We start from the raw sequence: 14,297 nt of genomic DNA on the forward strand, positions 1-14,297 counted from the left end.
TGGCAGACCTGCCTGGCTGGCTGGTACTCCCATCAGTCTCCCCTTGAGCAAACTCTGAGCTAGCTTCCCTTTACCTTCACCTCAGAGAAGCCAGCTAGTAAGACAGCGGCATTGCAATAGATCTATGACCAATCCTTCTTTCACACACACAGGAACTGATAAGGGGTTAATACAACACTGACTTCAGTCTGGTAGGTTGGTGAAGTGTTTTATTTGAATATACAGTATTGTACATGGTATTTTGAGAAATCAAATAATTCTACAATTCTATTGTAGAATGCAGTGTGTGCTGAATTTGCACATGCAAGCCAAGAGCCACCATTACGATCACAGTCAAGTGGTACAATACTGCGTTGGTAAATGTTTGCAAATATCTCTGATACAGATGTTATCAGCAACTTCTGGGGTAACTAGCTAGTTTTAGCGGTGTACAAGATCTTCAGTTTCTTGGCAATTTCTCGCATGGAATAGCCTTCATTTCTCAGAACAAAAATAGACTAACACGTTTCTGAAGAAAGTTATTTGTTTCTGGCCATTTTGAGCCTGTAATCGAACCCACAAATGCTGATGCTCCAGATACTCAACTTGTCTAAAGGCCAGATTTATTGCTTCTTTAATCAGAACAAGTTTTCAGGTGTGCTAACATAATTGCAAAATGGTTTTCTAATGATCAATTTGCCTTTAAAAATGATAAACTTGGATTAGCTAACACAACGTGACATTGGAACACAGGAGTGATGGTAGCTGATAATAGGCCTCTGTACGCCTATGAAGATATTTCATTAGAAATCATCCGTTTCCAGCTACAATAGTCATTTACAATGTATACTTTGTATATCTGATCAATTTTATGTTATTTTAAATGGACAAAAAAAAATGCTTTTCTTTTCTATTTAACACGTTTTTCTTAACTTCTTAAAGCATTGTTGGTTAAGGGCTTGTAAGTAAGCATTTTACTTTTTACTGAAGGCGAACTGCCAATTCCACTATTGTGGCTAGCTTCACGTAGGTGGGTCCAACCACCATTAATCAAATAAGAACTGTCTTATAAATTAGGAGTATTTTAGATGACACCACCTAGCTAGATAGTTAACTATAGCTACTGAAACAGATGTCATTTTGCTATGTTTTTGGCAAAGAACATTGTTTGCATCCATCAGCTAGATGGCTATTTTATGTCCTGCAGTGATTGTGTAATCAATGTGTAATAACTACGTAAAACATTACTGAATGTGTTCAATTATGTGACGTGCAGTCAAATTCAGGTCCTGATTGGTCAACAAGCCTATTTGATGTGTCAAATTGTGTTAGCGTTATTTGATACGTCAAATAGCGTTACTTGATACGTCAAATAGTGTTATTTGACTTGTATCTTTTTTGACACGCAAAGACCCAAACACCGTTCCATATACATTGGGTCTATATGAATCCTCATCTCCTAAAAAAGCTATTTTCCTTTCTTTCTGTGCCACCATGTTTGCATACTACTGAGGCTGCGGAGAAATCATGACAACAATTATTACTTGGGTGATTTGTTTTCTATGGGCACTGGAATTCCCAAATTAAAATTCCTGGTAGCACAGCAAAATATTTAGGAGCATATGCCCCCAAAATGGTAGCACTGTAGAGCCCTGACACACACACACAGTTCCCAGAGTCAAAGACGCTTCAGATGGCCAACGGCAGCAGGATTGGCTTGTGTCAGGTTGTAGTTGAATCCTGTCCTCACTCTGATCGGCTGGAGGCCCGGGTCTGTGCCTTGATGCAACACATCCTGGTTATCATCATTTCCTAGAAAACACAATACAGGGCCCTTAGCATGTAATAGATCTGGGTCCCACTGAAACAACAGAAGCAAGGTATTACATTACCAGTGTATATGGATTTTCTTGTTTACTCGTCCATCTGAGTTTTATTCTGAATGACAAATACCCCCTCATCACGAGTTCTCTCGGCGACAGCCTGGGGCTTGAGGAAATTGCTGGTCATTTGTTTGTTTCAATAGGTTACCATATTGGTAGGGAGTCAGGGACCGATGTGGGCTCGTGTGAGGTAAACATTTACAGAAAACGTTGATCCAAAACAGACCATGTAAAACAAAACCTGGCCCAAAGAAAAATAGGGGATGGATTACTGAGATACCTATGGACGTCGTCAAGGGTATTTTTATAAAATCTCTTTGTTTTGCCATAATCCTTATCCATTCCTCAAGGGGAGAGGAGCTGGGTTCAGAAAGCACAGTGCGGCTACAGACCATGACAAACAGCTGTACGTCTGTTTGACTGCGTGAAGTGAAATGGGCCCAACTGACCAAATGCATATTTAACTTGTCAAAGTGTACTGTATGCAGTTTAGACAGGTGAGGAGTAATCGTGGAGCTAGGCTAACTTTCCTTTTCATTACTTATCCATGGTGTTTCTGGTAGACAGGGTTGGGTAGGTTACTTTCTAAATGTAATCTGTTAGTTACTAGTTACCTGTCCAAAATTGTAATCAGTAACAATTTTGGGATTACCCAAACTCAGTAACATAATCTGATTACTTTTCCTTTAAAATGTATAAGAAGAAGACAAAAAGGACCCATCAAATGCATTTGGAATGTCATCAGTGGTTGGTCTCTGACTGGTCAGACTCGCTCCAATGGAACAAACTTAAACTTGAGCCTTTTTTCAATATTGAATGGAATTGAGAAAACAGAAAGATGTAAATTTATTAATATCCTTTCTGATTTTAAAAGTAATCCAAGAAGTAATATAGTTTCAAAAGTATCTGATTACAAACACACACAAAATCTGCTAACATAAGTGATTAGTTAGTTTACATTTTTTAAATTCAGATGACATAATCAGTTTCTCCCTAACCCTGCTACTTCTGAGGAGCTAGGAGGAGGTTCAAAAGGTGATAAACACCTGAATGTTTAGACTAGGCGTGGTTACAGTGATGAAGGAGAGCGATTATTTTGTTGCAACTCACCGCAATTTTTTCTCAAATCTATTGTATCTAACCTACTAACGAAGACGCCACGTCTTCAGATGACAACACCTTACCCAACCAGTGTACTGCCACCACAATGCCGCCCCGATTCACCCGGCCCACATTTAGCTTTTGATAACGATAAAAACTGTCTTCTTTAATCTCAAAAGATGATCTTGCTCCAGAAAAGGGCAGAAATCATAATCACAGGCGATTGTGCTGAGAACAAAAGGCCTTTTGGGAGAAGTCAATCCTAAAGGGAAGCAGCAGGACTGAGGACAATGAGGAGCCCAGGAGATTATTCTGAACCCTGCCTGGACCAAACCCAGCCGTTCCCCACCTGTTTCTGTTTCTATTAGACGTCCCTAGACACCAGGAAGTAAGGAGCACTGAATCACAACTGTATCCATGGGAAATCCTGGTTTATAAATTATCGCTCTACTGCATGTCTGCTGATCGCTTTGTCTAATATTTGTCTTGTATAGCTACATCCATTGCTATAACTGTGAGATGGTCCACTTACAGTATGGGTCGTACAAGGCCCCTGGAGAATGCCCCCAGGATCCGCCCCGATTCAGATGCTGATTACATTTAGAAAGTAACATGATCACCGACAACAATGAGACAGCCTATAGGGAGGAGGTCAGAGACCTGGCAGTGTGGTGCCAGGACAACAACCTCTCCCTCAATGTGAGTAAGACAAAGGAGCTGATCCTGGACTACAGGAAAAGGAGGGCCAAACACGCCCCCATTCACATTGACAGGGCTGTATTGGAGTGGATCGAGAGTTTCAAGTTCCATGGTGTCCACATCACCAACAAACTATCATCGTCCAAACACACCACAACAATCATGAAGAGGGCACAACAACACATTTTCCCCCTAAGGAGACTGAAAAGACTTGGCATGGTTCCCCAGATCCTTAAAAAGTTCTACAGCTGCACCATCGAGAGCATCCTGACGGATTGCATCACTGCCTGGTATGGCGACTGCTCGGCATCCGACTAAGGCGCTACAGAGAGTAGTGCGTACGGCCCAGTACATCATTGGGGCCAAGCTTCCTGCCATCTACATCCCTATATACTAAGCGGTGTCAGGGGAAGGCCCCCCAAAAAAAAAACTCATGGTACCGGAGCTCAAAGTTTAGGTCCAAAAGGCTCCTTAACAGCTTCTACCCCCAAGCCATAAGACTGCTGAACAATTAATTAAATTGCCACCCGGACAATTTACATTGACCCCCCTTATTGCTACTACTCACTGTTTATTATCTATGCATAGTCACTTTACTCCTACCTACATGTACAAATTACCCCGACTAACCTGTACCCCTGCACATTGACGCGGTACCGTGTTACTTTTTACTATAGTTTATTTAGTAAATATTTTATACTTAACACTATTACTTGAACTGCATTATTGGTTAAGGGCTTGTAAGTAAGCACTTCACGGTAAGGTCTACTACACCTGTTGTATTCGGCGCATGTGACAAATACAATTTGATGATGCAAGAAACATACAGAACATTAAACAACTCCCTCTTGCAGCCACACTGAGTGGAAACCGTTGAGATGTGGGGGAAGTGGAGTAGACTGGTCTATGAGGATGAAGTGAAAAGTCTAGGAGGGGCACTTGATAAGAAGAAGATAGAGGGGAACACATGAGTGTCATTCCAGTTTCCAGAGGAGATTTATTGACTTTGTCCACCACAGAGGCCGGTTGCACCAGTTGGTCGCAACTCTAGGTCTGACGTAAAATGAGCTCTATGTTGGATCAAAAAATTTGACCTGTTGCACCACCTGGGCATAAGCCCTTCTATGAGCTACACCTGGGCACAGTGGTGTAAAGTACTTAAGTAAAAATACTTTAAAGTACTACTTTTGGGGTTCTGTCCTTACTTTTTATATTTGACTACTTTTACTTCACTACATTCCCTAAGAAAATATTGTACTTTTTACTCCATACATTTTCCTTGACACCCAAAAGTATGTTACATTTTGAATGCTTAGCAGGACAGGAAAACAGTCCAATTCACGCACTTATCAACTGGACTCAATAAACACTCACATGCTTCATCTGTAAATGATGTGTGCCCGTGGCTTTCTGTAAATTAAAAAAAAAAAAAAAAATGGTGCCATCTGTTTTGCTTAATATAAGGAATTTGAAATGATTTATACTTTTACTTTTGATACTTGAGCATATTTTTAACCAAATACTTTTACTCAAGTAGAACTTTACTGAGTGACTTTTACTTGAGACATTTTCTATTAAGTTATCTGTAATTTTACCCAAGTATGACAGTTGGATACTTTTCCCACCACTGCCTGGGTGTAGCTTAGGGTGTTCATTTGGGACCATATTCTTTTAAGATATGCACTGAAAATAATAGTGATCTATACACTTCAAAACAATGTGAGTCTCGTGTTCAGATTTCAAAACCTCCTGGGGCTTTTCGAGTTGTCTATGCACGAGCCAATAATACACTTGATTTATGCTACATAGCATGCTAAATCTGTCTGATCAGATATTAGCAAACACATAGATGAGCTGCCACCTCCAATTATTTGCCCAGACAGATCAAATAACCAGATATACAAACAGAGATTCAGTGAAACAAAATCGCATTGATTATCAGACAAGTCAAGGGCTTTCAGTTAGGATGTAGCCCCTATAGGCTTATGCGAGTGAAAAGCAAAATAATCAACCTGCTATACTAGGCTAGCGTAGGCTACATAGCTAGCTAACACAATAGCAAAGTTTTCTGATAACACTGTTAGAAGAGCAAATAAACAAAAAATTCAAATCATGAACACTCACCTCAATGAGTTTCCATGACATCATTGTCACACGCCCCCTTATTTCAGTCCCCAGAATCTGACCTCTTGACCTTCCAAGACTATCATACATCACACTGCTATGCCCTCCCTGAGACAAATACACACGTAGCCGAAAGATAAGCAAACAATAAATACAGACAAAACTAGTCTGGCGGTCCCCACATGCCTGGTAAATGTTCTTCTCAAAACAGACCTCTGTGTTTCAGGCCTCAATTATTCTATCTAGACTTTCAAACAATGGTTGGGTTGTACCAAAGCAGACGTGACTGCTGGGGGGTGACGAGGAGGAAATGGTTCACTCCAGCAGTGAGATAAACTTCATGTGCATTTAATGTTCCGTTTCACTGCCTCTCTCTCTGTGCTGCTCGGCCTGTTATTACAATCACAGTCCGAGTCATAACCGAGGCAGCTCAAATTCATTTTTACGGCGTTTTAAAGTAACTGTACAATGAAAATCTCACTTTTAAAAGTTCACATTCTGTTAATTCATCCCCAAATAATATTGACTCATCCTATTTGTGCCAAAGCACTTCAAAAACCCCACTTCAAACTTGTATCTAAAAATGTTTTTATTGCTATTTACTCATCAAGAATGATGTCATCCTCCTGAGAAGGATGAGCTGGCCAATCAGCAGTCTATTCACAAGAATATTTGTAATGACCGGTATACGCCCACACCCTTTCAACATACGTAATTAATCATTTTTTTAAAGAAAACTATTGCCCTCATATTATAATGAATTATAGATCATATTTCATAGAAATCTGGAAACACTGGATAGTTCTTTCAACACGACCACACTCATAAACAGGCCCAGAGATGAGTCAAGATAGTTATGGAGGATTTGCTTATGACTGACTTTTTCCCCCTTCCAAAAAGAAGCAAAACAAGACAAAATGGGTCAGTAGTAGTGAGGCACTAGAGAGAATAACAACTCGGATGGAGGACGACAGATCTCTTCTCCTCTACAGGGCATTGTGGGAAGCAGAGATGACATATTAGGAGGAAAGTGGAATTCAAGAAAAATGAGATGGTGCGCGTGTGTCTCATAGGGAGATGAGCAATAGAAAGCGCTCTGCAGGCAGGAGTCCATATCAGCGATAGGGGATGGGGAACAGAACAGGAGCTCTGCATCTGTCTGTCAGAGGGGGGGCTCCTGTATCCACCCCTCCACCTTTCATTTATGGCCCCTCAGACGGAGACAGTCGGGATCAGGGAAGGAGATAAAGGGGAGTCTTGAAATGAACACCTTGGTAAAAGTTGCCGCTGTATAAAGTAACGCAGGGCGGGTGGGCCCTCCTACTGGAGCTGAGCCAAGTCCATCTCCGCCCCAGCAGCCTCCGCCAAGCTCTCTGCTGGCTAGTCTCTGGTAACAACATGGGGCCTATAGGAGCCTAGGGCTATACTGTAGCAGGGTGTTAGCCCTAGGCGCGCACACACACACACAGGGACTAACAACACTCCCACCACCATCCTCCAAGCCTCTCTGGTTCTCTGCTGTACTGAGCACTCCGCCTTTTTGAAGTCTTGCATAATAGTAAATAGCTCTCTCTCTGTTTCACAGGCCCGGGCCCAAGACAAACCTCACCAATAATCAAATCAAACTGCTAAATTACAGAGGGGCTATTACCACTCGGCACGCAGTTCAACTTCTCAGCGCAGAGATTCAGCCAGTCATGGGAGCTTGACCCTTGCGGAGCTCCAGAACTGCAGCAAGAGAGCAGCTAAAGGGTTCCAGATCCACAGCCTCTGATTGCTAATAATGAGTCAGTGTGCTTGGAGCTTGTATCCCAGGCAGCTAGAGACTCTTCTGGGCAGTGCGGTTGTGTTTTTCCCCCTCCCCGGTACTCCCCTACCCCACTCCTCCCACCCTCTACCCCTTAGGCCCGCTGGAAACATTGAGTCAGCCAAGCCAAGGCCCCTTTTGTTTCATGTTTATCTATGTGCCTCTAATGGGAGGCGTTGGACCACGCTGGGTTACAGAAGAACATTGCATCTCCGCTATGCTGCTGCCGTCTGTCTGGGCTACTAATAAGAACACCTGGGTTCAAGTACTATTCAGAAATCTTTTCAACATGTTGATTGTTGCACTAGCCTGCCAGAGTGCCAGGTGGGTGAAGTTTGTACTTTAACTACTTTTCTATTGGTTCCATTGAGACAGGCAAGTACAATCAAGTGCAGATAAAGAATTTAAAAGGATTTCAAATAGTATTTGAACCCAGGTCTGCTGCTAATAAACTCCTCGCTCCTCCTCAGCCCGAATTAAATAGGCCATCTTTAGAAAACATCTCTCCCTTCCGATGTCATGTTGAATCGGTTGTTGTGTTGTGGCTCATGGAGCAGCAGGGAGAAGAACAAAAGGGCCCATAACATAACGTGCCCTGGCTTTAGTGTACGAGGGCTGAGCTGATGCTCTCTCTGTGTGCCAGGCCAACATAACGCTTAGGGTATAGTCATTAGTCACTGTGAAACTGAACAGGGCTGGCTCGTCTGATTCAAATTAGAGCTCATCGAATGGGAGCCAAAATGAAACTAGGATGATTCATAAACACTCCATTTCCCCTGTGAGTTTGGTTGTGTGTGAGTGTATGTGTTTTTGGTTTTACTATCCTTGTGGGGACCAGAAGTCCTCACAAGGATAGTAAAACAAGGAAAAGTAGGGACATTTCACCAGCCCCCCATAAGGAAAACGGCTATTTTAGCCTTAGGTTTAGGGTTAAGGTTAGGTTAAGGAAAATAAGATTTCGAAATGGAATCAATTGTTTGGTCCCCACAAGGACAATAAAATAAATGTGTGTGTGTGAAAGTGTGTGTGTGTGTGTTTGCTAACCACCAATGCCTAAATATGGAGAGAAAAAAGTGGTCGTGTAATTTCATTCAATTTATGTGCAAGTCAGTTAAGAACAAATTCTTATTTACCATGACGGCCTAGCCCGGCCAAACCCGGACGATGCTGGGCCAATTGTGCGCCGCCCTATGGTACTCCCAATTACAGCAGGATGTGATACAGCCTGGATTTGAACCAGGGATTGTAGTGACCCCTCTTGCACTGACATGCAGTGCCTTGGACCTCTGCGCCACTCGGGATCCCATATACACTAAGTATACCATACATTAGGAACACCTTCCTAATATTGAGTTGCACCCCCTCAGAACAGCCTCAATTCATCAGGGCATGGACTGTACAAGGTGTCAAAAGCGTTCCACAGGGATGCTGGCCTATGTTGACTCCAATGCAACCCACAGTTGTGTCAGGTTGGCTGGATGTCCGTCCTTTGGGTGATGGACCATTCATGATACACACGGGAAACCCCAGCTGCGTTGCAGTTCTTGAAAACAAACCGGTGCGCCTGGCACTTACTAACATACCCCATTCAAAGGCGGTTAAATCTTTTTAATTGCCCATTAACCCTCTGAATGGCACACATACGCAATCCATGTCTCAATTGTCTCAATGCTTAAAAATCCTTCTTTAACCGGTCTCCTCCCCTTCATCTACAGTGAATGAAGTGGATTTAACAAGTGACATCAATTACACCTCATTGCTTTCACCTCGATTCACCAGGTCAGTCTATGCCATGGAAAGAACAGGTGTTCTTAATGTTTTGTATACTTAGTGTATAACCAAAGCATTGAAACCATCACCAATATGGTTTTTGTTTAACAGTTGACTGAGTGAGTTTGCGCAAAAGACGCCCACTTCAGAACTCACACATGCTTGTACTCAATGACAACATCTCATTCTGTTTTGCCCAAGGATGACAGATGACTAGATACTTACACCATTGTCATGTTCATTAGGCACCAAACAGATAAAAAAAAAAGTACTGAAACATGGTGGGACGACCTGGATTTTTCTAATAAGAAATGCTCATTTTAGTTTTTAAAATTTTACTAGGGTGTGAGGTGATGAACACTACCCCATGCTCATTTCCCCACATAACCTCTCTTGTGAAAGCACCACAATGTTATGTCCAGGTTCTGAGTCATATTTAACGGAGTAGGTGGTACATTTATTTGTCTTTTACGGCTGTGGTTATTAGTGTGTTAGTACATGTGATGCACTTGGCTGCCAGGGGAACACGCAGTCCTGGGAGGGTTGCAGCTGTGATTGAGGGTGACTCATTTTGGGGAGTGGGGTTCCAACTTCCAACACACACACACACACATATATATATATAAACACACACAAGTGCATACGTATCGGAGGTGTTTGTCTGGGCACAGATAGATATTGACAAAATGTCTGAACACCTGCGTATGGCATAAACCACTGCTCCAGAAATGACTGAGAAGTGAACCGAAGCCATAGAGCCCAATGTGTTTAAATGCTGCTTTCTGTGTTTATAATAAAATGTTACACACACGTCTCTCCCTCTAACACACACACTTATGTCCCCATGACTATGTGGAGGGAATACTGAGCAGCAGCTGGAGAAGCTTCTGAGTCTAAACTGGAGAGCAAGCTAGCTACTGATGTGTAGTGATGAAAACCCACCCATTCACACATCAGAGTAACACTAAATGAACAGCATGTGAGAGGTCACACACCCAGGCTATAAAAATACTCGTACTGTAAACAGAAGTGGTCATCAACACACTGGACGTACGGACAAAAGCAGCCTACAACACCGTATTGTGTGGGAGTCAGTACGTGAAACAGTATTCCCACTACAATCTTTGTTTCCCTCTCAACCCCAGGCTATAGTTATAACTATCCCTCCCCTTACACCAACTGCAGTCTTCAATATCCCCTTTCTCTCTCCAGGTTTTGACCCCGTTTCTCCTCAGTGCTCGTTTTTATGACCCCTCTATTCATGTCAGTGGAGTCTTAACTACCCTGGCCCTCTCTTTCTCCACCTCTCGCTTTCTCTCTCTGGCACAGGAGATTAAAGTCCACCAGATTCCTTGCGCTGCTAGGGGGTCCGAAAATATTCTCTCTTTTTCATTTCCCCTCCCTCACCTTATTTTCTCCTCCAAGATAGTCTTTCTCGATATGCAGCAGCAGCAACCTTGGGACTATTCAAACCCTCTAGAAATTTGGGGAGAAATATGATCTTTTCAAGTGTAAGAAGGAGAGGGGAACAACTACAGAGGGCTTAGATAGAGAAGACATGGGGGAGCGCCCAATAAAATGAGTATAGAAGTGTAACAGAACGAACGAGACGAGAGCTGAGACCGAGAGAGAGCAGAACAGAGATTGAGAGAGAAGGAAATAAATAAAAAAGGGGAAAGAGAGAAGGGGGGGGGGGCATTTCTTTATAAGACGAGGGAGAGGAGAACAAAGAGGTCTTTGTGTGGAGTGCTGAGAGAGTGAAGTGGAGCCAGGGCTTAGGGAGTGTTTAACAGTGTACACTGACTGCATTCCAGCAATGTGATTACGAGCCACTTTTAATTTATTCTCCTCCAGGAAACAGACTTAACTCTTCCCTGCCTTTCCCTAGACTTCTAGTCTTATTACATTTTCTGTTTCTCTTTTCTGTTTCACTCCACTTTCTCCATTACTTTTCCCCCTTCCTCTCCAAAATTTGTCAGTTCTGCTAATATGCTCAAGATGACATTTTGCCGGACAAATACTACACCGTGTATCTAACTCCACGGCACTAAACGCGTTGCATTAGAATTCATGAGGGCTCAATTGCTAATAGCAATGTCATGTGCAGTTTTATAGTATTGACGTTTGAGTGGAATGGAGCACAGTGAGAAGGACTCATACGTGATTGGAATAAAGCAGAAGACAAGTTGCCATTGGCCAATAAAGTCATCTTATGAACACAGACCAAGTCTCTCTATACCAGGGATCATCAACTAGATTTAGACATGGGTCGATATTTTCTTGAGCGGATGGTCAGGGGCCGGAATATAATTACAAATCATTTGTAGACTGCAAATTGACCCCAAACAGATATATTTGACTAAAACTTAATCATTTCAAACCTTGAATACATTTGTATATGATCACGCATCTCTCTACTATGCGTGGAAATACTTGAGAACAGATTTCCCAAATTAAGATCACTTGAAGCTGATTTCTTGGGGTTTTTATGTCCAACAATAAATAAATACAAGTTTTGGAGCTCTTGGGGTTTGGAGGAGCGCCAGTTGGGGAACCCTGCTCTATACATCCCACTCTATATATTTCTAGCGCACACACACACACACAGAGTCCGGATATAGGATTTAAAAGGCATGTATACAAATCCCTTCTTATTACTCATAATCCCATGGAGAGGACACACTGGCAACAGACTTCCTGACAGATATGTACTGCAGAACTGGAAGCAGGCAGGCGAGTGCCATTCATCAAAACAAACACACTGCTTATGGGACAGAGGGAACACAGGTGCTCGTCTGGCCCCTTGTGTGTGTGTGTGTCTGTGTGTGTGCGTGCATATACAGTATGAATGCGTGAAGAGGCACTACTAGGCATTAATTAAAACTTCAACGCACTCTCCCAGATAAAACAACATGCGTAATTAAAAGTCTGGTCATTGATCTCTGTGCCTCCTGACTGTTGACTCTGGTCTCCGCTCAGTACACAGGAGGGTTTGACTGGGATGTGTCTTATGAGCCAGGCAGGCTGAAACTCATTCAACTATTTCATATTAACCACTTTAGCAAACAACAAAAAAAATAAAAAATAATCATAGCCTTGTCCCAGATTGGTTTGAGCTGTTTTACGTGACATTGACCACATAGGAGTTGGAAAAACAGCACAAACAGATTCGTGACCAGGCTAAGAGAATCATGGCAAATTCAGATAGGCTCTCTATGGACTGTAAATTACAGTCAAGACTAACTAGAGACCTGGAGATCTAGGGCAGTGGTTTTCAAACCTCTCCTCTGAGACCCCCAGACTTTTTACAATTTTGTTGTAGCCCTGAGCTAACTCGCCTGGGCTTGATGATTAGTTGACAAGTTGAATCAGGTGTGCTAGCTCTGAAGTAGTTCAAATACATGGAACGTCTGAGGGTCCCAGAGGAGAGGATTGAAAACCCCTGATCTAGGGCACTCAGTCAGTCTCCCCATTCTAGAGCCAAAAGTAGAGAAAAAAAGAGGGGATTACAACATGAGTACCTCAAGGGAAGCATATCTGTAGGAGGAAGTGAAAGCGTTTTCATTTCAGAGAACGATTCATGTTAATATACTGGTTTCATAGCATTTTTATTGTTTCTAAATGTGTCGTGTTAATACCACTACACTCAGTGTTCTCATTTATTAGCCTGGTGACACATCTATTTGTGCTGTATAACCAATCCCTATGGGTTTGGCATTAACAAAGACCATGTAGGAGTTGGCTATACTGCACAAACAAGTCCGGGAACAGGCTACTCTTTTAGTGCTAATAAGACCAAGGAAGTTGCTTATACTGCCCAAACAGATGGTCGGACCAGGTTACTTTTTCAGCCTGACCATGACAATTTCGGAGTTGGCTATACTGCATAAACAGATATGGGACCAGATTACCCTTTTAATGCTAATGCTACGAAAAACCACTTATTGCGGAGTTCCACAGTGAGTCGGCAGAATGAGTGTGAAGTGTAGAATGTGACAGAGATTAGGTGTAATGGCTGCCCCTCCCGCCTCTATGACCCCGTCACAGTTTCAGATGTGATGGTGGACCACACACAGACAGAGAGGCAGAAACAGCCATAGCAGAGTAACCCACATCCCTACAAGCACTGCGCTTGCAAGTCTGACCACACAGAGAGACAGAAAAAGAGGGTGGGAAAAGAAGGGGTAGAGAAAAAGAGAGCAGGGGTGAATTAAACCGGCCCAACCGCCACCTCCTACCACAACTACCCAGGTACTCTCTTGCTGGTGCCTTCCTTTCCATCCAGTACCCTTCATTGGACAACTGCACTGTCACCAGCCAGCTGTTAAGCATGAAGAGAGAGAGCGGTTGGTAGGTGGAACGGAGTAAAAGGGGAGGAGGAGGAGGGGGTGGTGGGCGAGGGAGAGGGCAAGTGAAAGTTGGCCCAAATAAAAAAACCTTCTCAAAAGGGATCAAAGCGGGTGCATGGCAATTTAATTCCGAGAGGATATTGGTGTTCCCGTAGGCTTCCCCTGCTTCCTGCCTCCCCTACCCCTACCCTCGCGCTGAGTCTTAAGTCGCACAGCCACAGACCAAACAGGGGGACCATTATTCCCCACCCTCTGGCCTGCTTCGCTCCGCTCTTGCACCTACTCCACTGTTAACTCAGTCTCTCTGACATACAGTACCAGTCAAAAGATTGGACATCTACTCATTCAAGGGTTTTTCTTTATTTTGACTATTTTCTACATTGTAGAATAATAGTGAAGGCATCATAACTATGAAATAACATATGGAATCATAAAGTAATTGGGGAAAAAAAGTGTTAAACAAATTCTTCAAAGTAGCCACCCTTTGCCTTGATGACAGCTTTGCACACTCTTGGTATTCTCTCAACCAGCTTCATGAAGTAGTCACCTGGAATGTATTTCAATTAACAGGTGTGGCTTGTTAAA

At 42.8% G+C, this 14,297-nt stretch overlaps 1 protein-coding gene across 2 annotated transcripts in view; it reads right to left on the reverse strand.

Moving 5' to 3' along the window:
- Positions 1-970: 970 nt before the first annotated feature.
- rad51b (RAD51 paralog B) overlaps positions 971-14,297 on the reverse strand; it is a 51,745-nt gene continuing 38,418 nt past the window's right edge. For both annotated transcript variants that reach the window (XM_064924947.1, XM_064924945.1), the window contains one exon: positions 971-1,791. In XM_064924947.1, coding sequence (XP_064781019.1) covers positions 1,726-1,791 — 66 coding nt within the window. In that variant the 3' untranslated portion in view covers positions 971-1,725. The remainder of the gene's footprint in view (positions 1,792-14,297) is intronic.

This window comes from Oncorhynchus masou, chromosome 19 (assembly GCF_036934945.1).
Source record: "Oncorhynchus masou masou isolate Uvic2021 chromosome 19, UVic_Omas_1.1, whole genome shotgun sequence".
NCBI lineage: Eukaryota > Metazoa > Chordata > Actinopteri > Salmoniformes > Salmonidae > Oncorhynchus > Oncorhynchus masou.